Consider the following 27,141-nt stretch of genomic DNA (forward strand, 5'->3'; position numbering starts at 1 on the left):
CCTCCCTTGATCACCTCATCATTCGACTGCTACCAGAAGGCTCCAGTCTTTGCAGCTATTTGTCTCCGTGTGGGAGAGTGCAGTGTGTGCTGCTGTGCCTGTGACACACGCACAGTCGAGAAAGGTACTGAGAAAAGAACCACTTCGCTATGGTAACTTTCAAAACTAAAATATTGCAGGGCAGTACATCCTGTCCATGGGTTCCACGTCGAAAGTAAACTAATTTGGGCCTTAAATAGATTTCACACATTTAATAAGTGAAAGGAGGAGTACTCGTGACAACGACTTCGTCGATGCAGCCAGCGCAACGGGGCACGCGCAACATTTATTCAAAGACTAAAGAAAGACCACTTAGGGTAGAGGGGCACAATGTTTAAACTGGCGGGTCCGTCACAGTTAATGATGCTTCTCAACAGCAGGGTGTACTGTGGGCTCGGCCAGGGCGCGGGGTGAAAGGGCTAATACTGAATCCGCCGCTTATGGACAGGTGGCATGGATGTCGTGGGGGTTCAGTGGTGATGGCGAAGCTCTTTACGTCATACCCGAGGGTCCCTCAAACACAGCAGTATGTGGGGATCTGGCCCTGTCTGCATTGGCTGCAGAGCCAAGGAGAGGTGGGCAGACTCTGGGTGGGCTCCATTGCAGCAAGGCAGGTAGGCAGTGTCTGTGCTGGGTGCAGAGCCCCAGGGGAGGTGGGCAGTGTCTATGCTGGGTGTAGAGCCTCAGGGGAGGTGGGCAGTGTCTGTGTTGCCTGCAGAGCCTCAGAGGAGGTGGGCAGTGTGTGTTGCCTGCAGAGCCCCAGGGGAGGTGGGCAGTGTCTGTGCTGGGTGCAGAGCCACAGGGGCGGTGGGCAGTGCCTGTGTTGCCTGCAGAGCCTCAGGGGAGGAGGGCAGTGTCTGTGTTGCCTGCAGAGCCTCAGGGGAGGAGGGCAGTGTCTGTGTTGCCTGCAGAGCCTCAGGGGAGGAGGGCAGTGTCTGTGTTGCCTGCAGAGCCTCAGGGGAGTTGTTGCCTGCAGAGCCTCAGGGGAGTTGTTGCCTGCAGTGCCTCAGGGGAGTTGTTGCCTGCAGTGCCCCAGGGGAGGTGGGCAGTGTCTGTGTTGCCTGCAGAGCCCCAGGGGAGGTGGGCAGTGCGTGCTGGGTGCAGAGCCCCAGGGGTGGTGGGCAGTGTGTGCTGGGTGCAGAGCCCCAGGGGCGGTGGGCAGTGTGTGCTGGGTGCAGAGCCCCAGGGGCGGTGGGCAGTGTCTGTGTTGCCTGCAGAGCCCCAGGGGAGGTGGGCAGTGTCTGTGCTGGGTGCAGAGCCCCAGGGGAGGAGGGCAATGTCTGTGTTGCCTGCAGAGCCTCAGGGGAGGAGGGCAGTGTCTGTGTTGCCTGCAGAGCCTCAGGGGAGGAGGGCAGTGTCTGTGTTGCCTGCAGAGCCTCAGGGGAGGAGGGCAGTGTCTGTGTTGCCTGCAGAGCCTCAGGGGAGGAGGGCAGTGTCTGTGTTGCCTGCAGAGCCTCAGGGGAGGAGGGCAGTGTCTGTGTTGCCTGCAGAGCCTCAGGGGAGGAGGGCAGTGTCTGTGTTGCCTGCAGAGCCCCAGGGGAGGTGGGCAGTGTCTGTGTTGGGTGCAGAGCACCAGGGGAGGTGGGCAGTGTCTGTGCTGGGTGCAGAGCCCCAGGGGAGGTGGGCAGTGTCTGTGCTGGGTGCAGAGCCCCAGGGGATGTGGGCAGTGTCTGTGCTGGGTGCAGAGCCCCAGGGGAGGTGGGCAGTGTCTGTGCGGGGTGCAGAGCCCCAGGGGAGGTGGGCAGTGTCTGTGCGGGGTGCAGAGCCCCAGGGGAGGTGGGCAGTGTCTGTGTTGCCTGCAGAGCCTCAGGGGAGTTGTTGCCTGCAGTGCCCCAGGGGAGGTGGGCAGTGTCTGTGTTGCCTGCAGAGCCCCAGGGGAGGTGGGGGGTACACTATACTAAGCACAGATTTTTAGCTTAGGTGTTTTTAGCCACGTCCGTCCGTAATTACATCGAACACACACTTTGGAGAGACCCCCCATATTTTTCATCCCACTAAAAGCCCCAGAAACAACACCATGTCACCGTCACCTCATGGCCTGGCACTGTGCATCATGCATGACTTATGACAAATTGCATAGTGAACCCTTCCACACCAAACCCCGCTCCTTGCTTTAGGGGACTACGGCGAAGTCCTTGATGGGCCTCTTCTGTCTGCAACTCTGCAGACAAAGGCTCAGCTCATAATTAATATGAAAAGGTGGACAAGTAGGTGAAGGGATGGGTGGATGGCTGGCTGGACGAGTGAGTGGACGAATGAAAGGGAATGGGCGGGGGGACGAGTGAGTGGACGAATGAAAGGGAATGGGCGGGGGGACGAGTGAGTGGACGAATGAAAGGGAATGGGCGGGGGGACGAGTGAGTGGACGAATGAAAGGGAATGGGCCGGGGGGACGAGTGAGTGGACGAATGAAAGGGAATGGGCCGGGGGGACGAGTGAGTGGACGAATGAGAGTGAGTGGGCCGGGGGGACGAGTGAGTGGGCCGGGGGGGGACGAGTGAGTGGGCCGGGGGGGGACGAGTGAGTGGGCCGGGGGGGGACGAGTGAGTGGGCCGGGGGACGACGAGTGAGTGGGCCGGGGGGCGACGAGTGAGTGGGCCGGGGGGCGACGAGTGAGTGGGCCGGGGGGCGACGAGTGAGTGGGCCGGGGGACGACGAGTGAGTGGGCCGGGGGACGACGAGTGAGTGGGCCGGGGGACGACGAGTGAGTGGGCCGGGGGACGACGAGTGAGTGGGCCGGGGGACGACGAGTGAGTGGGCCGGGGGACGACGAGTGAGTGGGCCGGGGGACGACGAGTGAGTGGGCCGGGGGACGACGAGTGAGTGGGCCGGGGGACGACGAGTGAGTGGGCCGGGGGACGACGAGTGAGTGGGCCGGGGGACGACGAGTGAGTGGGCCGGGGGACGACGAGTGAGTGGGCCGGGGGACGACGAGTGAGTGGGCCGGGGGACGACGAGTGAGTGGGCCGGGGGACGACGAGTGAGTGGGCCGGGGGACGACGAGTGAGTGGGCCGGGGGACGACGAGTGAGTGGGCCGGGGGACGACGAGTGAGTGGGCCGGGGGACGACGAGTGAGTGGGCCGGGGGACGACGAGTGAGTGGGCCGGGGGACGACGAGTGAGTGGGCCGGGGGACGACGAGTGAGTGGGCCGGGGGACGACGAGTGAGTGGGCCGGGGGACGACGAGTGAGTGGGCCGGGGGACGACGAGTGAGTGGGCCGGGGGACGACGAGTGAGTGGGCCGGGGGACGACGAGTGAGTGGGCCGGGGGACGACGAGTGAGTGGGCCGGGGGACGACGAGTGAGTGGGCCGGGGGACGACGAGTGAGTGGGCCGGGGGACGACGAGTGAGTGGGCCGGGGGACGACGAGTGAGTGGGCCGGGGGAGGACGAGTGAGTGGGCCGGGGGAGGACGAGTGAGTGGGCCGGGGGAGGACGAGTGAGTGGGCCGGGGGAGGACGAGTGAGTGGGCCGGGGGAGGACGAGTGAGTGGGCCGGGGGAGGACGAGTGAGTGGGCCGGGGGAGGACGAGTGAGTGGGCCGGGGGAGGACGAGTGAGTGGGCCGGGGGAGGACGAGTGAGTGGGCCGGGGGACGAGTGAGTGGGCCGGGGGACGAGTGAGTGGGCCGGGGGACGAGTGAGTGGGCCGGGGGACGAGTGAGTGGGCCGGGGGACGAGTGAGTGGGCCGGGGGACGAGTGAGTGGGCCGGGGGACGAGTGAGTGGGCCGGGGGACGAGTGAGTGGGCCGGGGGACGAGTGAGTGGGCCGGGGGACGAGTGAGTGGGCCGGGGGACGAGTGAGTGGGCCGGGGGACGAGTGAGTGGGCCGGGGGACGAGTGAGTGGGCCGGGGGACGAGTGAGTGGGCCGGGGGACGAGTGAGTGGGCCGGGGGACGAGTGAGTGGGCCGGGGGACGAGTGAGTGGGCCGGGGGACGAGTGAGTGGGCCGGGGGACGAGTGAGTGGGCCGGGGGACGAGTGAGTGGGCCGGGGGACGAGTGAGTGGGCCGGGGGACGAGTGAGTGGGCCGGGGGACGAGTGAGTGGGCCGGGGGACGAGTGAGTGGGCCGGGGGACGAGTGAGTGGGCCGGGGGACGAGTGAGTGGGCCGGGGGACGAGTGAGTGGGCCGGGGGACGAGTGAGTGGGCCGGGGGACGAGTGAGTGGGCCGGGGGACGAGTGAGTGGGCCGGGGGACGAGTGAGTGGGCCGGGGGACGAGTGAGTGGGCCGGGGGACGAGTGAGTGGGCCGGGGGACGAGTGAGTGGGCCGGGGGACGAGTGAGTGGGCCGGGGGACGAGTGAGTGGGCCGGGGGACGAGTGAGTGGGCCGGGGGACGAGTGAGTGGGCCGGGGGACGAGTGAGTGGGCCGGGGGACGAGTGAGTGGGCCGGGGGACGAGTGAGTGGGCCGGGTGACGAGTGAGTGGGCCGGGTGACGAGTGAGTGGGCCGGGTGACGAGTGAGTGGGCCGGGTGACGAGTGAGTGGGCCGGGTGACGAGTGAGTGGGCCGGGTGACGAGTGAGTGGGCCGGGTGACGAGTGAGTGGGCCGGGTGACGAGTGAGTGGGCCGGGTGACGAGTGAGTGGGCCGGGTGACGAGTGAGCGGGCCGGGTGACGAGTGAGCGGGCCGGGTGACGAGTGAGCGGGCCGGGTGACGAGTGAGTGGGCCGGGTGACGAGTGAGCGGGCCGGGTGACGAGTGAGCGGGCCGGGTGACGAGTGAGCGGGCCGGGTGACGAGTGAGTGGGCCGGGGGACGAGTGAGCGGGCCGGGTGACGAGTGAGCGGGCCGGGTGACGAGTGAGCGGGCCGGGTGACGAGTGAGCGGGCCGGGTGACGAGTGAGCGGCCGGGTGACGAGTGAGCGGGCCGGGTGACGAGTGAGCGGGCGGGGTGACGAGTGAGCGGGCGGGATGACGAGTGAGCGGGCGGGATGACGAGTGAGCGGGCGGGATGACGAGTGAGCGGGCGGGATGACGAGTGAGCGGGCGGGATGACGAGTGAGCGGGCGGGATGACGAGTGAGCGGGCGGGATGACGAGTGAGCGGGCGGGATGACGAGTGAGCGGGCGGGATGACGAGTGAGCGGGCGGGATGACGAGTGAGCGGGCGGGATGACGAGTGAGCGGGCGGGATGACGAGTGAGCGGGCGGGATGACGAGTGAGCGGGCGGGATGACGAGTGAGCGGGCGGGATGACGAGTGAGCGGGCGGGATGACGAGTGAGCGGGCGGGATGACGAGTGAGCGGGCGGGATGACGAGTGGGCGGGCGGGATGACGAGTGGGCGGGCGGGATGACGAGTGGGCGGGCGGGATGACGAGTGGGCGGGCGGGATGACGAGTGGGCGGGCGGGATGACGAGTGGGCGGGCGGGATGACGAGTGGGCGGGCGGGATGACGAGTGGGCGGGCGGGATGACGAGTGGGCGGGCGGGATGACGAGTGGGCGGGCGGGATGACGAGTGGGCGGGCGGGATGACGAGTGGGCGGGCGGGATGACGAGTGGGCGGGCGGGATGACGAGTGGGCGGGCGGGATGACGAGTGGGTGGGTGGGTGGGATGATGAGTGAGTGGGTGGGTGGGATGATGAGTGAGTGGGTGGGTGGGATGGTGGGTGGGTGGGATGATGGGTGGGTGGGTGGGTGGGATGATGGGTGGGTGGGTGGGATGATGGGTGGGTGGGTGGGTGGGTGGGATGGTGGGTGGGTGGGTGGGTGGGATGGTGGGTGGGTGGGATGGTGGGTGGGTGGGTGGGATGGTGGGTGGGTGGGTGGGATGATGGGTGGGTGGGTGGGATGATGGGTGGTGGGTGGGTGGGTGGGATGATGGGTGGGTGGGATGATGGGTGGGTGGGTGGGTGGGATGATGGGTGGGTGGGTGGGTGGGGTGATGGGTGGGTATGGGGTGGTGGGTGGGTGGGTGGGTGGGGTGGTGGGTGGGTGGGTGGGTGGGGTGATGGGTGGATGGGTGGGGTGATGGGTGGGTGGGTGGGTGGGTGGGGTGATGGGTGGGTGGGTGGGTGGGTGGGGTGATGGGTGGGTGGGTGGGGTGATGGGTGGGTGAGTGGGGTGATGGGTGGGTGGGTGGGATGATGGGATGGTGGGTGGGTGGGATGATGGGCTGGTGGGATGGTGGGTGGGTGGGATGATGGGATGGTGGGTGGGTGGGATGATGGGATGGTGGGATGGTGGGTGGGTGGGAGGGTGGGTGGGATGGTGGGTGGGTGGGAGGGTGGGTGGGAGGGTGGGTTGGGTGGGTGGGGTGGGTGGGATGGAGGGTGGGTTGGGTGGGTGGGGTGGGTGGGGTGGGTGGGATGGTGGGTGGGGTGGGATGGTGGGTATGGTGGGTGGGTGGGATGATGGGTGGGTGGGATGATGGGTGGGTGGATGAGTGGTGGATGGATGAGTGAGTGAAATGATGGATTGATGAATTGATAAGTGAAAGGGTGAATGGATGGATGAGTGAAAGGGTGGATGTAAGGATGGATGAGTGAGTGAAAGGGAGGATAGATGGACAAAAGGATGGATAGATATGTGAAAGGGAGGGTCGATGGACAAAAGGATGGATAGATGACTGAAAGGATAGATAGATGAGTGAAAGGATAGATGGATGAGAGAAAGTATGGATGAGTAATAGGGTCAATGGATGGATTGAGGAGTGGATGAGTAGATGGGTGGGTGGAAGGAAGGCTAAGTGAAAGGGTCGATGGGGAGAGTAAAGGAGGATGGATGGATGGATGACTGAAAGGGTGAAAGGATGAGAGACTGGGTGGATGGATGGGTGGAAGAGTGGATGAATGAGTGTACAGATGGATAGGGTGAAAGGGTGGATGGATGGATAATGGATGGATGAGTGAAAGGGTGGTGGAGGGATGGATGAGTGAAATGATAGATGGAAGGATACATGATGGATAGGTTTGCAAATGGTTGAATATGTTTGGATATGGATTGGCTTACTTATATACTATTGTACGACCTCCTCCGATGATTCTGTAAAACGTACCTTTTGTCCCAAAGATCTGTTCTGAACTTTGACCTCCTGTGCCGAATTTTGACCCGTTAGTTGGGCAAAGGCTCGGCGCTTCCGGGGGGTGGGGTGGGGGGGGGGCAAAGCTGCCCTTGTTGTGCTTTGCAGGGGGGCCCCCTCAAGTTTCGTTACGCCACTGTAGAGGTGAGCAACACCAAGGGCGTGGGTGGAGCAACACTGAGGGTAGGAGTGACGGCAGCAACATAGCAGGCAAAGTGGGGAAGAGAAGCAATGGGCAATAGAAACGTGGAGCTGTGGGGGTGAAGCACACATGCGAAAAAACAGGGGAAGGACAAAAGAATAAGTGCTATATGGAGGATGGCAAGGTGACACACAGGTGACAGTGAGTAAAAAGGAGTGCAGGGTAAAGAAGGGAGACAGCTGGAAAACATGTGCATTCATGGGGAGTGCTTAACCAAAAAGAAAAGAGATGATAAAGAGGCTATGCAATATAGGAAGGACAAACACAAGATGAAAGATGGGACACGAATAAGAAGTGAGCAAATTAGTAAAAGCAAACTGATGGTAAGGAATGGACAGGCTCTAATGCCCTGTATTTGTTTGGGAAACCACAATGTCTTTGGCAGCCACACCACAAATCTGTGTGGGAAAGGGTTGGGGCCGGAGGCAGAAGGGAGTGGTCTAGGTCACTTGGCAGGGGGGAGCATTACATGCTGCTCCCATGCCTTGGTTGAGGGTCGGTGGGGGCTGGAGAATTGGTCAGACTGCAATACAACTCTTTCCCAAAGCAAGCTGACTTGTAAAATGTGGTCTGGTGTCCTAGCCACTGAGCATTAGGCGGAGTAGAATTCCAACCAGGATTTCTCCTCACAAATTGTAATCCGGACCTTGGTAGCAAAATGTATGAAATGTCAAACCTATAGGCTGATTTTTTTTTTTTTTTTTTAGAACAAAACGACATTCAAAACGTTTTTTAAACCAGATACACTAGTGATGATTCATTTTGTGACTCACTGCGGAGGTTTCCTTGGTGCAAGAGATTGCTTGCTTTAAATCCTCACTCTGGCCATTTGATTATTTATATTGGTAAATAGTTTGTGAAATCACTACTGCTGTCCACAACATGAGCCTGTAAGGCTGGAATATGCAATTTGTTTTCCGAACCAGTAAAGTTTGTGCACCCTGAGCAACAGCAGAACTGTATGAGCATTTGAATCAGGTCTAGTTCTGCTGTCTTGCGTTATAAGATTTTTGGGCACAATAAATTTAAAATGAAAACCAGAAAGACTAGCCATAAACAATAAATAATATTTTGATGGGACAACATAAAAAAGCAATGAAAAGACAAATGAAAGGGTATGTGAAAATGAATACCTATAGATTCTGAAATGTCAGTATCACAAATAGACATTTTTCTTGTGTGCCTCTCCAGAACCTATGGTATTTTTTTCAACATGATCTCTGGAGGACAGCATCACTCTTAAAGCTCAAACCACCTATACATTTGTTGGGCTCGATCATACTTCAGATATTAACACTCTTTACACTTATAAGTTTCTAAGACTATTAAGCATTCTCCACACTCTGGGTTAACTAACAAATGATATTTTCTTCTCAATAGCACTGCCAGTGTTATTAACTATTGGTCTTGGAATTGATTGTTAGGCAAAAATGTTTACTAACAGTAGCTTACCTGAACTCACCACGGTAAAGTTTATGCAGTGCTTCTGGAAATGAGTATGTATATCTCACAGGAAGACACAGATGGCCTTCAGACCTTTTTTCAGGAAAGTAATAACGAAAAAAAGAAATTGGTACGTGTTTAATATGGTCAGGAACAATTTACTGTAATGAGTCCTATTAAGTCAGAATTATAGAAGACTCAAGTAGTCTAGCACATTTTATACACAAAAAGATGGCCTTCCTAATACACAAAAGCTATTCATTTACACAAATGTATTCACGATCAAGCCTTTGTAACTATAAATAAAACCTTTAACAGTAAATAACTTAATTTCCATCCCCAAATACAGGTTTGATTTTCTACCTTTCTGGGTCTGTGTTTACACCAATAACAGGTTTAAGTCTGTCCAACACCTTGCTGGCAGCAAGTAGCATGGTACCGTCACCTGAATTAAAAGACATTTATATTACAACTATGTATTTCTCTTTAAACAAGCAAAGATATACTCATTTAGAATTCACTGCAAAATACAACAAAGACAACTTCATAAAATCATAGATAAATCTTTCGACTTTAAGGCTAAAAACTTAAAGATCAGCTATTTATAGGTAGAGGGCAAACATTTGCCTCATTATTTATAAAGACACATGGTGATTGTCCATGTTTTGCAGCCCTGCCCTTTCAATGGCACTCACTCGCTCCAATCATTGAGAAGTGTGGCTCAATGATTGGAGCGGCAAACCCTGATGCAGAGATCTAGCCCGGGACCAGGGTTCAATTCCCCGCCTCGGCGGGTCTTGAGCTCAAAAATTCCACGGACCTGATAATTCTCACCTCGGTGCCATTCCAATCATGGAGTCCCACTCTGCAACTCTGGGCAATAGCTTGCTTAATCTCCACAACGGCCCCCACAACGCTAAGGATGCCTGGCCTCCACCTTGGGGGTGCCCAGGAGTGGACGCCTCACAGGGAAAGCCAGGATGGGTTCCACAGCGGTATTCGTACAAGCGCCTTGAGACCCTTGCGGGTGAGTAGTGCGCTATACAAGTATCAATTTACATTTACATTTACTTTGGGCTGCACTGCATTCACAGTGATTGAGGGTGATACCACCAGTTTAAGCAAACTTCAACTTCCTAAATGACAGGGTGGTACTGTGTGCAGTGCTGGAATAGAGCTGATAATAGCTGAATCCAAGTTCCAACAGCTTTATATTATACACATACACTTTTCTTTTCAACTTAGTAAACCACTGAACATGGGTATAATGTAATCTGGTCAAAAATACAACATCAACATTATGTATAGAGCAGTATTCAGACAAATATATCCTAACATGACAATGTATATATAAAATTAACAAGACGGTTCATACTTATTGCAAGACGCCCTCAAGTGGATCATCTCCTTCCTTACAGAACGCACACAGAGCATTTGGCTGCCTCCCTTCACAGCCACACCAAAGGACATCATATGCAGCATACCCAAAGATCATCCCTCAGCCCCACCTTGTTCAACACCTACATGACCTCCCGCCCCCTTGCAGAAGTCGTCAGATCCCACGGCCTCAACATAATCTCTTATGTAGAAAACATCCATCTAATCCTCTTGTTTATCGATGACCCCACCAACACCAAAACCAACTTCTCCAACGCTAAGATCAATGTAGACAACCAGATGAGAAACAACTGCCTCAGACTCTACTCCGACATGACCGAAGTACTGATCTTCAGGAACACCACCTCCGCCTGGGACCACAGCTGGTGGCCAGCTGAACTCAGACCAACTTCAACACCAACAGACCATGTGTGCAACCTAGGGATCATCCTCAACAGCAAATTGACCAAGAAATGACAAGTCAATGCAGTCACCTCCTCCTGCTGCCACACACTTTGCATGCTCAGCAGAATCTTCAGATGGATCTCAATCAACAATAGAACTGTTACTGCTCCTCATCACCAGCCGCCTCGACTATGGCAACACTCTACACACCGGCATGCCCAACCAGGTCCTCAGCTCAGAAGACTTCAGACCATACAGAACGCTGCAGCTCGACTCATCAAGGACCTTCCCAAACGTTCACACACCACCCTCAGAAACCTCAACTGGCTCCCCATTTGGAAGAGATGCCAGTTCAAGACCCTCAAGCATACCTACAAAGCCTTCCACAATACAGGACCATCCTACATCAATCATTGTCTGTACTTCCGTCAACCCACCAGACACCTGAATTCCTCCACACTCGCCCCCCCCCCCCCTCCCAACATCCATAGTGGGGGCCGTTCCTTCTCCTACATTGCCACCAAGACCTGGAACAACTTGCCCCTACACCTCAGAACAGCACCATCCCTGACAAACTTCAGGAAGAGATTCAAGACCTGCTTTTCAATAGGGACATGGCAGCATCAGATACCCCTTGGGTAGATAGTGATGCGTTTTACAAATGCAGATTGATAGTGGGTAAAAACTACACTCAGGACATGAGGTCATTATAACTGTAAATATCTCTAAACAAATTGAAAACTTCTACAACTAAACAAAAGAAACTGTAGTGACAGTGAGTGAACAATCATTCTGTGAAGGTCAAGGGCAAGAACATGTACATCAGTAGTCCCCCTGTGGAAGACACTTCCCAGCTACCCTGACATGAACTGATGACTACTTCAGGGACTGGTGTTATGTCAATTATACCAATCCATCCCGCAACCCAATCCATCTCAAACCAATTCAGAGGCATGCATTTACATTCGAGGCAAAGCTTTTCTAAAAACATAGCAACACGCCACGACCTACAAATATGTATGGTATCACAAAATTAGTGCATAGACTCCAGTGCAAAACTTTTTGTTCTTGTATGCAGTTCCAGCAGTTTTCAATAGTTGCATTTATTTGGTAAGAAAAAAGTTATGTGTTGTGTTTACTCCAAATGAGTATTATTGTCATGCATGATTGAACTTTTGTAAGTGGTGTCATAACAGCAGCATATTTAGTGTTTTGAGCCTGACATTTTTTGCGATGTCTTTTAGGTTGTCTTATGTGTAATTTTCTTTTCTTTTTTAGTGGGATATTGTTGGCCCTTGCTGTGTCTGTGCAGAGTAGGTGATGGTGAGTATCTGCTTCTGACAAGTGAGTGGTATTGTTTGAGTATATAGGTCTTTGTGATAAAGCCACATTTTGTTTATTACTTATTCTACAACGTGTTTGTTGTTGTTAAGTTAACTTTGTTAGTAAGGATTATGGCTAGCCGCAGAATGACTGCTTAGCAGGTGGTTGGTATGCTTTTTGAATCTTCCTCTGAGCAGGATTATGAGACTGACAGTGCTTCTGAGGGGGAGGAGGAAGCGCAAGATTCTGGCAGTGAGATTTCTGTCCACGAGTAATCCTAGGATGATGAAGCTACTCTCAGTGCGGATTAAGCTACTCTCAGTGCGGATGAAGTGCCTGTTTTAGAGAAGGACACTGATATGTCGATATTGCTGCAAGAGGCATATGGATTGCATCCTGAGGCTGCAAGGCTTCCTATTGGAAGTGCTGGACTCTGGGTTGATCCAGTCACTGTGCAGCCGATGTTGCCTGCCTTTAGTGGTGATGCAGGGTGAAGAGTGAATTTTTTTTGCCTATACAGTTTTTTCAGTTGTTTATGAATGATGTATTTTTGGCTGAGATTGTTGAGCAGACTAATTTGAATGCTGAACAGAATTTGAGGAACAACAGTGACAGACTTAGGCCCCACTCTAAAACTGCCCGGTGGACTCCCACAAATCTGGATGAGATGAAGTTTTTGGGTTTGTCTTTTTTGATGGGCTTGATAAGGAAGCAGTCCATGGATTCATATTGGTCTACCAGTCCATTGATTGCAATGGCTATATTTCCTGCAATTAGGAGTCGCGATTGGTATTTACTTGCGCTTTGCATGCTGCATTTTGTTCATAATGCTTTGGCGTTGCCACGAGATCACCCTGACTGACAGTCTTTTTAAGATTCAGCCTGTTCTTGATCACTTTGTAGATCGATTTTCGGAGTTCAATACTCCAGGGAAAGAAATAGCGGTTGATGAGTCTTTGGTCCGGTTTGGTATTTAGACAGTACATTCCTAGCAAGAGGGCACGATATGTCTATAATTTCTGGCTGTACACTGGTAGGGATTCCACTATTGTCCTCCCTGGTTGTCCGTCCATTTTAGGAGTTTCAGAGAAAATTGTGTGAGAACTTGCTAGAGGACTTTTTAACAAAGGTAACCATTTGTACCCAGATAGTTTCTACACTGCTGTGCAATTGTTTAAGGAACTGTTCAAAGTGGACACTTGCTTGTGTCACAATCCGCTCTAACCATAAAGGTTACCCAAAAGAGCTTGTTTGCAAAAAGCTTCAGAGGGGACAGTGCAGTTCCTTGCGTAGTGATGAACTGCTAGCTGTGAAATTTGTGGACAGGAGGGATGTGTACATGCTGACTACCACCCATGATGAAAGTACTTCACCTGTGGCTGTTTAGTGTCAGGTTGCCGAAGTGCGCAAACCTGTGTGCACTGTAGACTACAATAAGCACATGGGTGGTGTGGATAGAGTAGATCAGAGGTCTGACCCTTCCACTGCTATTCGGAAGGCTTACATTTGGTATAAGAAGTTGGTCATGCATCTTTTCAATTTAGCAACTTTTAATGCTTTTGTTGTGTTCAAAGAGTTCTCCAGCTTCAAAGATAACTTTCGATCAGTTCAGGAGTCTGTGATAGGCAGCATTGTTGTAATGGAACAGAGCAAGTGTTTCTAGAGTTGGAGTGGTGGAGGATGTGGCTAGACTGAAAGATTATAACTCAACAAGATAGGGAGGGAAATTTTAGGAGCCACTCTTAATCCCCCTGGGCTAGTATAATTAAACAAAAGAAGAGTGTATCCGTCAAAGACTGAGAAGTAACAGAGAAGTTAAGAGGAAGTGAATCACTGTGTTTAAAAAGAACCCTCACTCACCAACCTAGTTGGGGACATGCTTCATCATCGGGTTCCCACCGGAAAGACAGAGTGCCTCTCCGGTGTGCTACGACGCCTGATTTACAGCGGAGCTGGTTTGGGTGAAGACAATGCAAATTGTGAAGGTGCAGGTTTTAAAAAGGTGTCACAATTTTAACCAAAAATAACTTTAATAATGGCAAACTGGACACGGTTAAAAGAGGGGAGGTGGACGTGTGTACTCTGGTGACTATTTGAACCAGCTACGTCCTAATCAAAAGTGATAATTGGTCAACATGTTTCTGCTCCTGGAGATAATACGTGAAGCATTCGTCAGGACCTTTTGTGGACTACCACGGCGGTATGCGCTCGCTAAGGCGCACCCTGACCAGTGGTGTCTGGAACCGCTAAAACTTAATGGCAGTTTAGATGGCCACCTAAGAGACCTCAGGGAAACCTGTGAAAGTTGCAATCTGCATCAGCTGGTCCAACAACCCAACCATCAAGGGGGGCACATTCTGGATCTTCTGTTTGCAGACTGTAATGAAACTGAGGTGACCAACATTCTACCCCAGACTTGGACTGATCACTCGCTGATCCAGTTTCAGATTCGCATACCTGCTGGAGAAGCAACTAGGCCCTCCCCCGTAACATACCGCATGGGGAGAGACTGGGCTAAACTTATGAAAAGTCGGACGGAGCCGCTTTTTCAAAATCTGCCTCCTTTTGATCCTCACGAATCAGTGGGTACAAATTATCGTCTACCATAATTACATCTACGAAGTATTGAATCAGCACGTGCCTCTGAAGCGCCTGAAGGTCAAAACTAAACATTCTGCACCATGGTTTACTGAAGAGCTGAGCACTACTCGCAGGTCCTGTCGGCTGGCAGAGAGGAAATGGCGCAGGCACTATGCCGAGCATGACAAAGAGGCTTTCAAAGGGGTGCTAGCTAGGTACAAGGAGCTGATCGTTAAAGCCAAGGCTGACTTTTTTGCCAAAACCATCTTGTCTTCATCGAATAGCGCCAGAGCTCTCTTTAAGATCGTTAGAGATCTCTCTACCCCCGCTAGTCTGGGAAATAAAGTGGTGGCCTCACAGGCACTATGTGACAAAATTGCCTCCCATTTTGTGGAGAAACTTTCAAAAATTGTTGGGGGTCTCTCGCTGAGTGCCGTCTCCCCCCAAAATACTTATAGTCAGAGACCGGTGGAAGAACCAGGGGTGGCAACCTCTCTGGAGCATTTTACACCACTCACAGATGAGCTGTTTAACTGCTGTGCACAGAATGTGAGGTCAGGGTCTCCGCTAGACCCCTTACCTAATAAGATCTGGAAAGAACATGCACAGGCACTGCTTCCCCGGATGCGGCAGATATGCTGCCAATCCTTGGAGGATGGGGTGGTGCCTGAAGCATGGAAGCTGGCAGTGGTCACTCCCCTACTAAAGAAGCCATCTCTGGACCCAGAAGACCCCTCTAGTTTTCGACCTATCTCCTTGCTGCCTTTTCCTATAAAAATTCTTGAAAAGGTAGTGAGTAGGTCTCTTTCAGGGTATCTTGAAGAGTTCCATCTTCTGGATAGGAGTCAGTTTGGCTTCCGGCCAGGTCATGGAACGGAGACGGCTCTGGTCACCGTGCTAGACAATCTGCGGATGCGGGCGGACAGAGGCCTTTCATCTGTATTGGTCCTCTTAGATATGTCCGCCGTATTCAACACGGTTAACCACCGAATCCTGTTGAACAGATTGGAACTTCTGGGAGTTAAGGGACGTGCCAGGAGATGGATGCAATCCTACCTTACTGGGAGACAACAGGTGGTCACCTTGTCCCCCTTCACCTCCAGCAAGACCCTGGTAGAGCATGGGGTCCCTCAGGGGTCGGCCATTAGCCCCATCCTCTTTAATATTTACCTGCAGCCATTGATCTCTATAATCAAGTCGCATGGGGTCGACTTGGTCAACTATGCAGACGACACCCAATTGGTGTTCTCATTGGAGGGGAAGGGTGCTTTGACTATGGATGACTTCCAGATATGTATGCGCCAGACTTCGGACTGGCTTAGGGCCAACTCACTGCAGTTCAATGGAGGCAAAACAGAGGTGATCTACTGTTCCGCTGCTGGAGTACGTGACATGCCTTATGATCTCAGACTGACCCCAGAGGCGGAACCCATTTTTCCTGTGGCAACAGTGTGGAATCTGGGGGTTATGTTCGATAACAATCTTCAAATGGCCTCTCAAGCTAAAAAAAACAGTGGGGGTCTACTTTGCTCTCTTGAAAGCCCTACGACAGATTTTACCGCTTCTGCCAGCAGAGAATAGACCTTTGGTGGTACGCAGCATCATCTTGAGCAGGCTGGACTACTGCAACTCTCTGTACCTAGGAGCTCCTCTTTACATCTTCCAGAGTTTGCAGAGGGTCCAGTCTATGGCAGCCAAACTAGCGCTGAATAAGAAACGCGGATCTTCAACCACGATGGCGCTACAAGAGCTCCACTGGCTTCCTATAAAGGAAAGGGTCAGCTTTAAAGCCCTATGCATTGCTTATAAAGCGGCACACGGCCTCGGCTCGACCTCCCTGCAAGAGAAACTGTCCTGGTATAAGCCTCAAAGGATGCTGCGCTCTTCAAATGCCTTTCTGTTAACTACTGGCAGGGTGGGGGGCAGGGCCTTTAGCACAGTGGCAGCACGGTACTGGAATGATCTTCCTTTGAATATTAGACAGGCCAACTCTTTGATGAACTTTAGGCACAGCTTGAAAATCTGGCTATTCCCTAGGGAGAAGCCCTTGATCTCCTGATCTCCTATTCCTGCATTTACTGGCCGACCTCGGCTCTCTCGTGGTCTGCATGCGGCTACCTGAACGGTTAAAAGTTTCTTCCACCATCTCAGTCTAGCGCCAGGATACCCGTTGGGTGACAGTAGCGCTCTACAAGAATAAAATACAAATACAAATACTTACGGTTTGAATGTAGCCTTCAGGATTTCTGAAAGCGGTTTTGAAATTCTGTTGAAACAAAACACAATGAGAAGACAAACGAACAGTGATGCACAACATAAATATTGACAAATGGACAACCTATATAGGGAGTAGATATATCTATAAAGTACTCTCCACTCATTTCTCAGGCATAGTGTACCAAAACAACTGAATAGGTCTAGAAATTCTCAGTCCATGCAGGCATACTCAGTTGATAAGAGAACTATAGTGGCAGTATCACTAGTGAACTTGGTAAGAGCACTCATGTGTTCAGACGAAAGGGCCTAGCTCAAGGTATATCAGATGGGAGGTCTGTTACATATGGCTTAAACTGATAACCGAGCAAAGCGCCATCGACATAATCCAGCGCCACATTTTGTGCTGAAAAAGGGAGGCGACATAGTAGACTTAAGGAATAGTTGAAAAACGTAGGGCTTATCATACTTGATTTAGTAGTGGTGCGAAAACGAAAAGAATAAGTATTGGTTTAGGATTGACGCTTACGTGTGGTGCAATTGCCCATCACACCATGAGTCCTGGTAGGGGGGCGAGACTTGTAGTCACACTCTGAACAAGGAAAAACTGAGAGAGAGTTGTAAGAAAAATTATCGAAAGTGAAGATTGTCCGACTTCCGATACAATAACGTAATAGGGGTGGTGCTGTACACTCTACTTACTACGCCAAAGCCTTCAACCCGCGGGACACCTACTTCATCCCTCCGAAGGACTCGAATGTTGCCGGACCCCTCGGACGGGAGGATGAAATAGAAAGTGTTCCGCTTGCGTATACGTTACGTAAACACGCTGACATCGTCGATGTCGTAAATGCGTGTGGCTGAAAAAAGCTAGACCGCTCGGGTGATTTCAAAGGGCGGTCTATTCATTATCAATCCAACAGGGTAAGATCGCAAATAAGGAAATACATAAATAAATGAAGCACCAAAAGGTTCAACGGTAGTCATTGCCACAATGGCATAGTAAAAGTCATCAAACTGAACATGCAGGGTAAGCCAGAGTGACTAAACAGACAGGCGAGCAGTCAGGAAGCTCAAAAAGCACTCAAAGCATCACCAGAATTGGATATAACGAAACACTTATCGTGCCTAATAAGCTGGTCAAGTAGATATCAAATGTAAAGACAATGAAAACTTATAGGCAATGTCGAGGTGCGTTACCATTCGTAGATAGATTCTCGCAGGACTCACAAAATACATGGCTAAGTGTTTCTGCCCTTGCTCACTGGTTCCTTTAGTGTTAGAAAAGGGGGGGCGGATGGCCATAGTACTCTTGCGCATAAACGGATCCACTCTCGGTAAGAATAATAATTCTTCAAAAGGGCCAGAGTTTTTTAGGAGCTCGTGAAAGACGAAAGCAAATAGGTAACAGCCTCCTTGTAGGCAATCTCGCAAAGGCGAAAAAGGGGGGGGGGGGGGTGTTTGGGGAGCTAAAAGCAATAAACCCAAAACAATACTCTTCAGAATGTAGAATCATTCTTAGGAAAACCCCACAACCCACTCAACAGGACTGATGGTAAAGAAGGGGGGGTTACAAATTGATGTCTACAAGAATGGAAATGAGGCATCTAATGTCTGAGTATCGAACCCCAGGGGATATTATCATTAAAACCCTGCGTGTGAGTGGAAAGACGGTAAATTCATCTCGGTTCTTTTTCAAATAAGGTGTTAGTGGACCTACTTCCTGGTTTTATTTGCTCAATAACTGTCCAGTAGAGGTCGTTAATGTCATGCTTAGTTCGTGCATAATGTTCAGTGAGTTTCGTGATATTCTTTCCACATCGTATGTTACTTCTGTGTTCTCCAATGCGTTGTTTGATCTTGCGTTTCGTCATACCGACATATCGAGTGCCACAAGGGCATGTTATCAGGTATACGACATTTGATGAATTGCAATTCGTAGGCCACATTCAAACCGTAAGTTTTAGCGGTTCCAGACACCACTGGTTAGGGTGCGCCTTAGCGAGCGCATACTGCCGTGGTAGTCCACAAAAGGTCCTGACGAATGCTTCACGTATTATCTCCAGAAGCAGAAACAGGTTGACCAATTATCACTTGATTAGGACGTAGCTGGTTCAAATAGTCACCAGAGTACACACGTCCACCTCACCTCTTTAAACCGTGTCCAGTTTGCCATTATTAAAGTTATTTTTGGTTAAAATTGTGACACCTTTTAAAAACCTGCACCTTCACAATTTGCACTGTCTTCACCCAAACCAGCTCCGCTGTAAATCAGGCGTCGTGGCACACCGGAGAGGCACTCGGTCTCTCCGGTGGGAACCCGATGATGAAGCATGTCACCAACTAGGTTGGTGAGTGAGGGTTCTTTTTAAACACAGTGATTCACTTCCACTTCACTTCTCTGTTACTTCTCAGTCTTTGACGGATACACTCTTCTTTTGTTTAATTAGACTGAAAGATTGCCACTTTCCCAATTTAATTCCTCCCACGCCACAAAAAAACAATCCCTGTTAGAGATGTAGAGAATGTTTGCGAAGAGGTATGTGGGAGGAGAGCCGTTTGCACTGTGCTAATTGTCCTTCTAATCCTAGGCTGTGTGGGCCCACATGTTTCCGATTGTATCAGACTCAAAAGAGATTTTGGGAGGTCTTGTGATTCTAATAGTGTCCTGCCTGGTCTGTATGTATTTTGTATTTGTTGTTCAGTTTCACAGTTGGCATTAGAATGATGTCTTTAGTTACCACGGTTGTGTTTGTGGTTATAGTTTTGTATCTAGTTCTTGTGTTTTCCTTTCTTGTAAAAAAAAAAAAAAATTGACAGTGTGCATGGACTAGCATTTGCTGGTGGTGTGCATGGACTGGCGCTGGGCTGGTGGTGTGCGTGGGCTTGCGCTTTGCTGGCGGTGTGCGTGGGCTAGCGCTTGGCTGGCGTTGCGAGTAGTGACTTGCTGCTGGTTCTTCTAGACAAACACCACTGCACACACTATGTCAACAACCAGCCGGTGTGATTGCTGTGTCAGTAATGTGGGCGTATGAAAGTGATGGGCCCTTGAATGGCGTGGTTTGTTGATGCCATTGTAGTAATGTGCTGGGCCCGCGGCTGACAGTGTGACTCGTCGAGTGTGTCACATATGAAAGGTGTGTGAATGGCCTGTAAAGAGGTTGGTGCCTTGCAGTGGCTTTACAGCTCACGAGCTGCGAGTCATTGGTTCAGGTTTTTAACCTTTTCATTATTAACTGTGCATTTCCTTTTTGTGAAATCTCTTAATAGAATTTTACGCTCTGAACCTTTGCTCACCCTCGTGCCAAATCCAACCAGTAGGTGTGTGTACTTAAGGAATTGTTTGTTTTGAAGGAATAGGTCTTTTCGGTCTCTCTCTGCCAGGGTGTACATCGTCTCCACATTGTTGGTTGATGTGAGTGTTGTAATGTACTGAGGCTGCAGCTGGTGGTGTGAAAGTGTGTGTTAAATATGAAAGGTGTGTGAATGGCCTGCAAAGAGGTTGGTGCCTTGTCATGGCTTTACAGCTCACAAGCTGTGAGTCACTGGTTCAGGTTTTTAACTTTTCAATTATTAATTATTAACTGTGCATTTCCTTTTTGTGAAATCTCTTGTTAATAAAGAACAAGTTACTTACCTTCGGTAACGATATATCTGTAAGAAACATTAGTTAGTTAGATTCCTTACCTTAGAACATCCCCAGGCGTCAGACTGGATCCGGAAAGATGTTTCGTCAGCAGTACCCTTGCGCGTCGGTAGGCGTCGTCTACGACTCCGCGTCCGTCGTCGGCGTCGTGATCGCCAGGATGACTTCGTTGGAGTACTTAGACGCCGCCGCCCTCGCGCGCTGTCAGTTCTGTACATAGCTTTCTGCGCCAGGAACGCAAAGTCATGCAAGAAACCTACACTGGTGCCATGAAACTAGGGCCCTGAAAGGGAGGACCTTAACCCTAGATATCAGTTCGCAGAACGGGGAGGATGGGTGAGGCGGTAAGAAATCTAACTAACTAATGTTTCTTACAGATATATCGTTACCGAAGGTAACTTGTTCATCTGAAAGTTAGATTCCTTACCTTAGAATAGATACCCCAGCAATACCAACCCCGGTGGTGGGTCTGCGAACCAAGATCACACCAGGAAGTCCTGGAGAACGGAACGGCCAAAGAAGCAGCCTCTCCAGACTTGGCTGTCCAGGCAGTAATGCTTGGCAAACGTGTGCAGCGAGACCCACATTGCTGCCTGACAAATGTCCTGCAGAGGGACTCCTCGTCCCAAGGCAGTAGTAGCCGCTGTGGCCCGAGGGGAATGGGCCCTCAGCCCCTCAGGAGGATCCTTCTTAGCCAAGGAAACCCAGACCTTAATGCATAAAACGACCCACCGAGAGATGGTTCGCTTGTGTACTGCCCGCCCCTTCTTAGCGCCCACGTAGCCAACAAAGAGTTGGTCGTCCACCCGGAACTGTTTGATGCAATCCAGATAGGAGAGCGCACGTTTTGGGTCCAGACGGTGGAGCCTCTCTTCCTCTTTCGAGGGATGCGGAGGCGGAAAGAAGGTGGGTAAGGTAACGGACTGCCCAATGTGAAAGGCAGTAACCACGTTAGGAAGAAAAGAAGGGAGAGTCCTCAGAACAAACTTGTCCTGATGTACAGAGGAAAGGAGATTTAGAAGAAAGAGCCTGGAGCTCACTCAGTCTTCTGGCAGAGGTGAATGTAACCAGGAAAGCAGTCTTGAGAGTCAGAAGACGAAGAGGACAGTTATGAAGTGGTTCAAAGGGAGCGCACATCAAATAGGTTAACACCAGATTCAACAGGAGACAGGAGGAAACATGTGAGTAATGCCTTTTAAGAATCTATTTACAACAGGGGACTAGGAAAGAAAAGGCTGATCAGGAAGCCTTAAGAAGGCAGAAACAGCTGAAAGATATCCCTTGATGGTGCCCAGAGCAGAGCCCTGCTGGGTCAGGGAAAGAAGAAAGAGGAGAACCTCAGAAAGAGGGGCGTAAAGGGGATCCACAGCCTTTGCTGTGCACCATGCCACAAATTTGTTCCACCTGCAGGCGTATACCGTTTTAGTGGAGGGACACCTGGCTGCCAGAATGACATCACAGACTTCAGGAGGCAAGTCAAATGGCATCAATTGCCACCGCTCAATCTCCACGCATGGAGGTGGAGGCTGGACAGGTTCGGGTGGAGGACCGCCCCCTGCTGCTGCGACAGAAGGTCCTCCTGAAGAGGCAGTCGAATCGGGTGATCGATTGACAGACTGAGTAGCTCGGGATACCAGTATCTTCGTGCCCAATCCGGAGCCACAAGGATGACTTGGGCCCGGTCGCGCCTGATCTTCAGCACTCTGAATAGGTATAGGCGGAAAGGCGTATGACAGACCGCAACTCCACTCGCGACGAAAAGAGTCTCCGAGCGAGTGCCGCCTTGGAAACTCCAACGCACAAAACTGATGACATTGCGCGTTCTCTTCGGTGGCGAATAGATCTAACCAAGGCTCTCCCCACTGCCGAAAGAGGCCTTGCGCCACGTCGAGTTCAGACGCCATTTGTGATCCATCATGCACCGGCGGCCGAGTTAGTCTGCCCTGGTGTTCAGACAGCCCGCCAGGTGTTGAATCACCAGGGTGATGCCCTGATGTTCCAGCCATGTCCAGAGGCACAGAGCATCCTGACCAAGGGTCCACGACTCCACCCCGCCCTGTTTGTAGCAATACCACATGGCTGTGGTGTTGTCCATGAACACCTGCACTACACTTCCCCGGACAGAGGGAAGGAATGCCTTCAGTGCAAGCCGGATCACCCACAGCTCCAATAGGTTGATATGGAGCCGGGACTCCGCCGGAGACCAGAGACCTCTGATCTCCGCCTCTCCCATGTGGCCCCCCCCATCCCAGGAGGGACGCATCAGTCACCACCACGTGCTCCGGTTGGGGTAGGGAGAGGGATCTGCCACTGACCTAATCGCAGTCCGTGAGCCACCACTGCAACTGTCTTGCAGTGCCCTCCGAGATCAGGACATGGTCGGACAGGTTGCCCTGATGTTGAGCCAATCGGAACTTCAGGTCCCACTGCAGATCCCGCATCCACCACCTGGCATGATGTACCAGCAGGAGGCCATCTGACCCAGCAGCCATAGGGCCATCCTGACCGAAACTCGGGATAAAGGCTGAAAGATCGGAATCAGAGCCTGGATATCCCGAACCCGCTGTTCGGGAGGATAGACCCGAAACTGCGCAGAGTCCAGAACCGCTCCGATGAAGAGGAGCTTCTGGGAGGGACTCAGATGTGACTTCGGCACGTTGATGGAGAACCCCAGCGAATGCAGGAGGTCGGCCGTAGTCTGGAGGTGGGAGACGACCCCGCCTTAAACAACCAGTCGTCGAGATAGGGGGAAGACTGGAACCCCTAATCTGCACAGATGGCAACCACCGCCATCACTTTCGTGAACACCCGAGGGGCACTGGTGAGGCCGAAGGAAAGCATGTTAAACAAAGTGCTCGTGGCCTACCGTGAACCGCAGGTAACACCGGTGGGCCGGCAGGACGGGGATGAGGAAATAAGCGTCCTGCAAGTCCAATGCTACCATCCAGTCTCCAGGGTCTAGGGCAGCGTTGACGCTCCTGAAGTCCAAGATAGGGCGTAGGCCCCCTTTGCCCTTCTTGGGAACCAGAAAGTAGTGGGAGTAACAACCCCGTCCTACTTCTGGGCCGTAACTTCCTCCTGCAGAAGTTGCAAGTGATCCCCCAACATGCGGTGGTACTGCGGTGGCATGGCTTGAGGGGTCGCCTCAAAGGGGAGGGAGTAAGCCCTTCGGACAGGTGGGTGCTGCAAATCGTCCGAAGTGATGGTACGCCAGTGGAGCAGGTGATGGCGAGCTCTGCCTCCCACTGGTGTGGAATGGGCGTGAAAGCTCGGACTAGGAAGGCTTTGAGGCAGATGTTGCGGGAGCAGATGTGGACTGATAGGCTCTCTGTCCCCCTGCTCCGCCACGGCGAAATCCACGACCGCGTTGAGGCTGGTTCTGCAGCCTGTGGCTGGACAAACGTGCGGGGGCACCCCATCCTTGGCCACGAAAGGGGCAAAAAGTAGAAGTTTGCTGGCGCTGGGCCGAGAGGCCCAAGGACTTGGCCGTAGCCCGGAAGTCCTTAAAGCGCTCCAGCACGCTATCCGCTTTGTCGCCAAAAAGGCGACGGCCGTCAAAGGGCATGTCCATGAGGGTGCTCAGGACATTCCCTGAAAAGTTCGTGGACCTCAGCCAGGAGTGACGACGAATCGCCACCGTCGTTGCAATCGCTCTACCCAGCGAGTCCGTGGTGTCTAGTCCACATCAGATGGAATACCGTGCTGCATCACGCCCCTCAGCAAGAGCCTGGGCGATCCGTGTCCTGGCCTCCTCTGTATACTGGGGCAGCACGTCTGCCACAGTATCCCACAAAGAGTGAGTGTAACGGTCCAAAAGGAATGCGGTATTAATGGACCGCAACCCCAGACAGAGGGAAGAAAACAGTTTCTTGCCAAACTGCTCCAACCTTTTGGTTTCCCGATCCAGAGGTGCGGACGGGAAGGCGGTTTGGGACGTGGAGACCTGGATGACCAGACTCCGGTGTGGGATGTACAGACAGAAAACTGGGGTCGCCCGGAGCTGGGCGGTGGTGCCGGGCCACGTTCCGATCCACAGGAGTGACTGTGGAGGACTTGGACCAAGTGCCCATCAGAACGTAGGAGAGGGCCTCATTAAACTGCAGTAGAGGCTCCGAACAGCTTACTGGCGGTTGAAGCACCTCAGTGAGGTGGTTAGTCCTCACAGCCACTGCAGGGAGCTCCAGGTGTAAGGCGTGGGCCGCCCTGCGCAGCACCACAGCATAAGTCGCACCCTACTCCGTAGGCACGGAAAGAGGAGAGATGAAGCCAGTGTCAGGCGAAGTGTCTAGACCACTGGCATCCCCCAGCTCGTCTGCCCAGTCCTGACTTAACTGGCACTGCTGTGCCAGAGGGTCCTCAGACCCCTCCCAGTCCTCCCCTTCATCCGTCTCCTGGTAAACAGGCATAAAGGACGGAGCCGGGTCATAGATGAAATGCTCACCCATCGGCACCGCAGACAGCGCCGAGCAGCGCCGCTCCGACGCCGGACCCGGACCGGGGCGGAAACTAGGGACAGCGTAGTCCGAGGACGGCGCCGGGAGCGGCACCATGGGGGTCGGCACCAGCGGAGGAGTCGTGAGGTCAACTGGTGTCGACCGGCATCCAGGCCTGGATCCCACGGGGACCTGCGGCGTAGGGACCGAAGCAGACGACAGCGCCGGGGCCGAAGCAGACGACGGCGCTGGGGCCAAAGCCGCCGGCCCGCTAGGACCCCCAGTCGGACCTGCGGGGCCCGGAGGCGCGCCGGTAGGCCTAGACGGCGGAACGAGACTCCTCATGGCCACGAGGAAGTCTCGCATCTCGCCCGGAGTCGCATGAGGTCCAGGGACCGGAGGGTATAGGGCCCAGGGACCGGAGGGTATGGGGCCGGATGCGACTCCTGCAGCTCCGGCGGAACTGTGTGGGTGGTGCCACCCGAACCCGCAGCAGAGTTGCGCAACCGGCGAGGGGAGTCAGAAAAGCGATATCGCTTCTTTGACTTCTTTTTACCATGCCTCGACTTACCTGAATGCGAGGACTTGGATCCCGACGAGCAGTGATGACTGCAGCTCCACGACCGGTCCCTCAACCTCCTCCTCGACCGGGACCTCGAGCGGCGTGGAGCAGACTGCCGGATCTCAAGGAGCTTGCGGGACCGCTCCCGCCTAGCCTTCGAGGTCAAGGCACAGCAGTCGAGGCACGACTTGTCATTGTGGTCGGCCCCAAGACAATAGAGAAACCGATGGTGGGGGTCGTTAACCGACATCAGTCGGTGACAGACGTCACACGGCTTAAGCCCCGGCATCCCTACCGGCACCAGGAGTCGAAGTCAACTCAAAAAAGATAGACAAATATTTCCAAAAAGTTAGTCAAAAAATGACTAAGGGTACGCTCTTCCTGGATCTGCGCTTACTGGCGCGGAAAAAAGAAGAACTGATGTCAGCGCGCGAGGGCAGCGTCCAAGTACTCCGATGAAGTCATCCCAGAGATCACGACGCCGATCGCGGAGTCGCAGATGACTCCTACCGACGCGCAAGGGTACTGCTGACAAAAAATCTTTCCGGATCCAGCCTGTAGCCTGGGGATATTCTAAGGTAAGGAATCTAACTAACGTATTTCTTTCAGATATATACATTTTGAACCTTTCACTCACCCAAATCCAACCAGTATGTGAGTGTACTTGAGGAACAGATGGATAGGCAGTCATATTTGTCTCATCTGTCTTTCTGTGCTAAGGTGCAGTCTGTCTCTAGGGAAAATGTATTTCTGTAAACCCCAAAAAATGGGGTGTTGGGTGGTGTGCCTCTCATGGATTCCAACAAGTTTTTTCACTCACAATGCCATGCAACCTTCAAAATGTGACTATAGTCACGCATTTTTCTTGCATTACTACGTCATAATATTCTGGTATCTGAAAAACCATCATTTTCCTACCATGCAGCATTAACCCCAGGTTTCCCGATAAAAATGGTACCTCACTCGCGTGGGTGGGCCAAGTACCTGTGACCGGCAAGGGCCCAAAACTTATTGAGGACACATAAAAAGTACAAAACAACCTGGTTTTGCAAGGGGGTCACCTGGGTTTTTGGCCCCAGGCCCGGCAGCCATCTTGGGAAACTACCAAACCCACACATTTCAAAAAACAAGACACCTGGAGGAGTCCAGCGAGGTATGGCTTGCTTGGACCCGCTAACATTTTCCTACCCCGAATCCCCTGCAAACCTCAAATTTAGCTGAAAAAAAACCATTTTTCTCAAATGTGTTGGAAAGTTGTGGGATCACTGGGCTGACACAAATTTCCTACCACTCAGCATTTCCACAGGTCTACTGATAAAAATGGTAACTCACTTGTGTGGGTGGGCCAAGTACCCACGACAGGCATAGGCCCAAAACTTATGGAGGAGACATCACAATTACCTTCACACAAAACAACCTGGTTCTGCAAGGGGGGTTCCACTAACTGGAAGGAGGTTGAAAGCACAAAAACAAACATAAATAGGCTATGTCCCAGTAAAATGCCAACACTGTAACAAATTGTGTTTTTGTTTTTTATTTTATTTTTTTAGAATAGTCTGCTTGTCCCCGAAAGGTGATTTCAGCACCACAAACCCTTTGTTGATGCAATTTGCAGGGGAAAAACTAGATGCTTTATTCTGCAGCACTTTTTCCCCAATTAAAACAAAAAACAAATTAGCTGTATTTTTTCTAATTTGTGGGTCCCCTTCAGGGGAATCAACAAAACCTTGGTAACCTTTTAAATCCCCATGATGCTAGAATATACTTGCGCAAATTTGGCGTGGATACCTTATGTGGACAAAATGTTACAAGGGCCTAGCAGCGAAAGGGTTAAATACCCAGCTAAGGTGGTTACATGGGAGAAGCAGGAGCTCATCACAAAAAAATAACCTACTT

General features: G+C 52.4%; 1 protein-coding gene across 3 annotated transcripts in view; it reads right to left on the reverse strand.

Annotated features, from left to right (window-relative positions):
- Positions 1 to 27,141, reverse strand: part of NADK2 (NAD kinase 2, mitochondrial) — a 690,519-nt gene that overhangs the window by 377,691 nt on the left and 285,687 nt on the right. For all 3 annotated transcript variants that reach the window (XM_085631046.1, XM_085631045.1, XM_085631044.1), the window contains exons 4-5: positions 9,069 to 9,150; positions 8,715 to 8,798 (exon numbers count right to left, since the gene is read on the reverse strand). In XM_085631046.1, coding sequence (XP_085487172.1) covers positions 8,715 to 8,798; positions 9,069 to 9,150 — 166 coding nt within the window. The remainder of the gene's footprint in view (positions 1 to 8,714; positions 8,799 to 9,068; positions 9,151 to 27,141) is intronic.

The sequence above is a fragment of the Triturus cristatus genome, chromosome 2_1 (genome assembly GCF_964204655.1).
Source record: "Triturus cristatus chromosome 2_1, aTriCri1.1, whole genome shotgun sequence".
Lineage (NCBI taxonomy): Eukaryota > Metazoa > Chordata > Amphibia > Caudata > Salamandridae > Triturus > Triturus cristatus.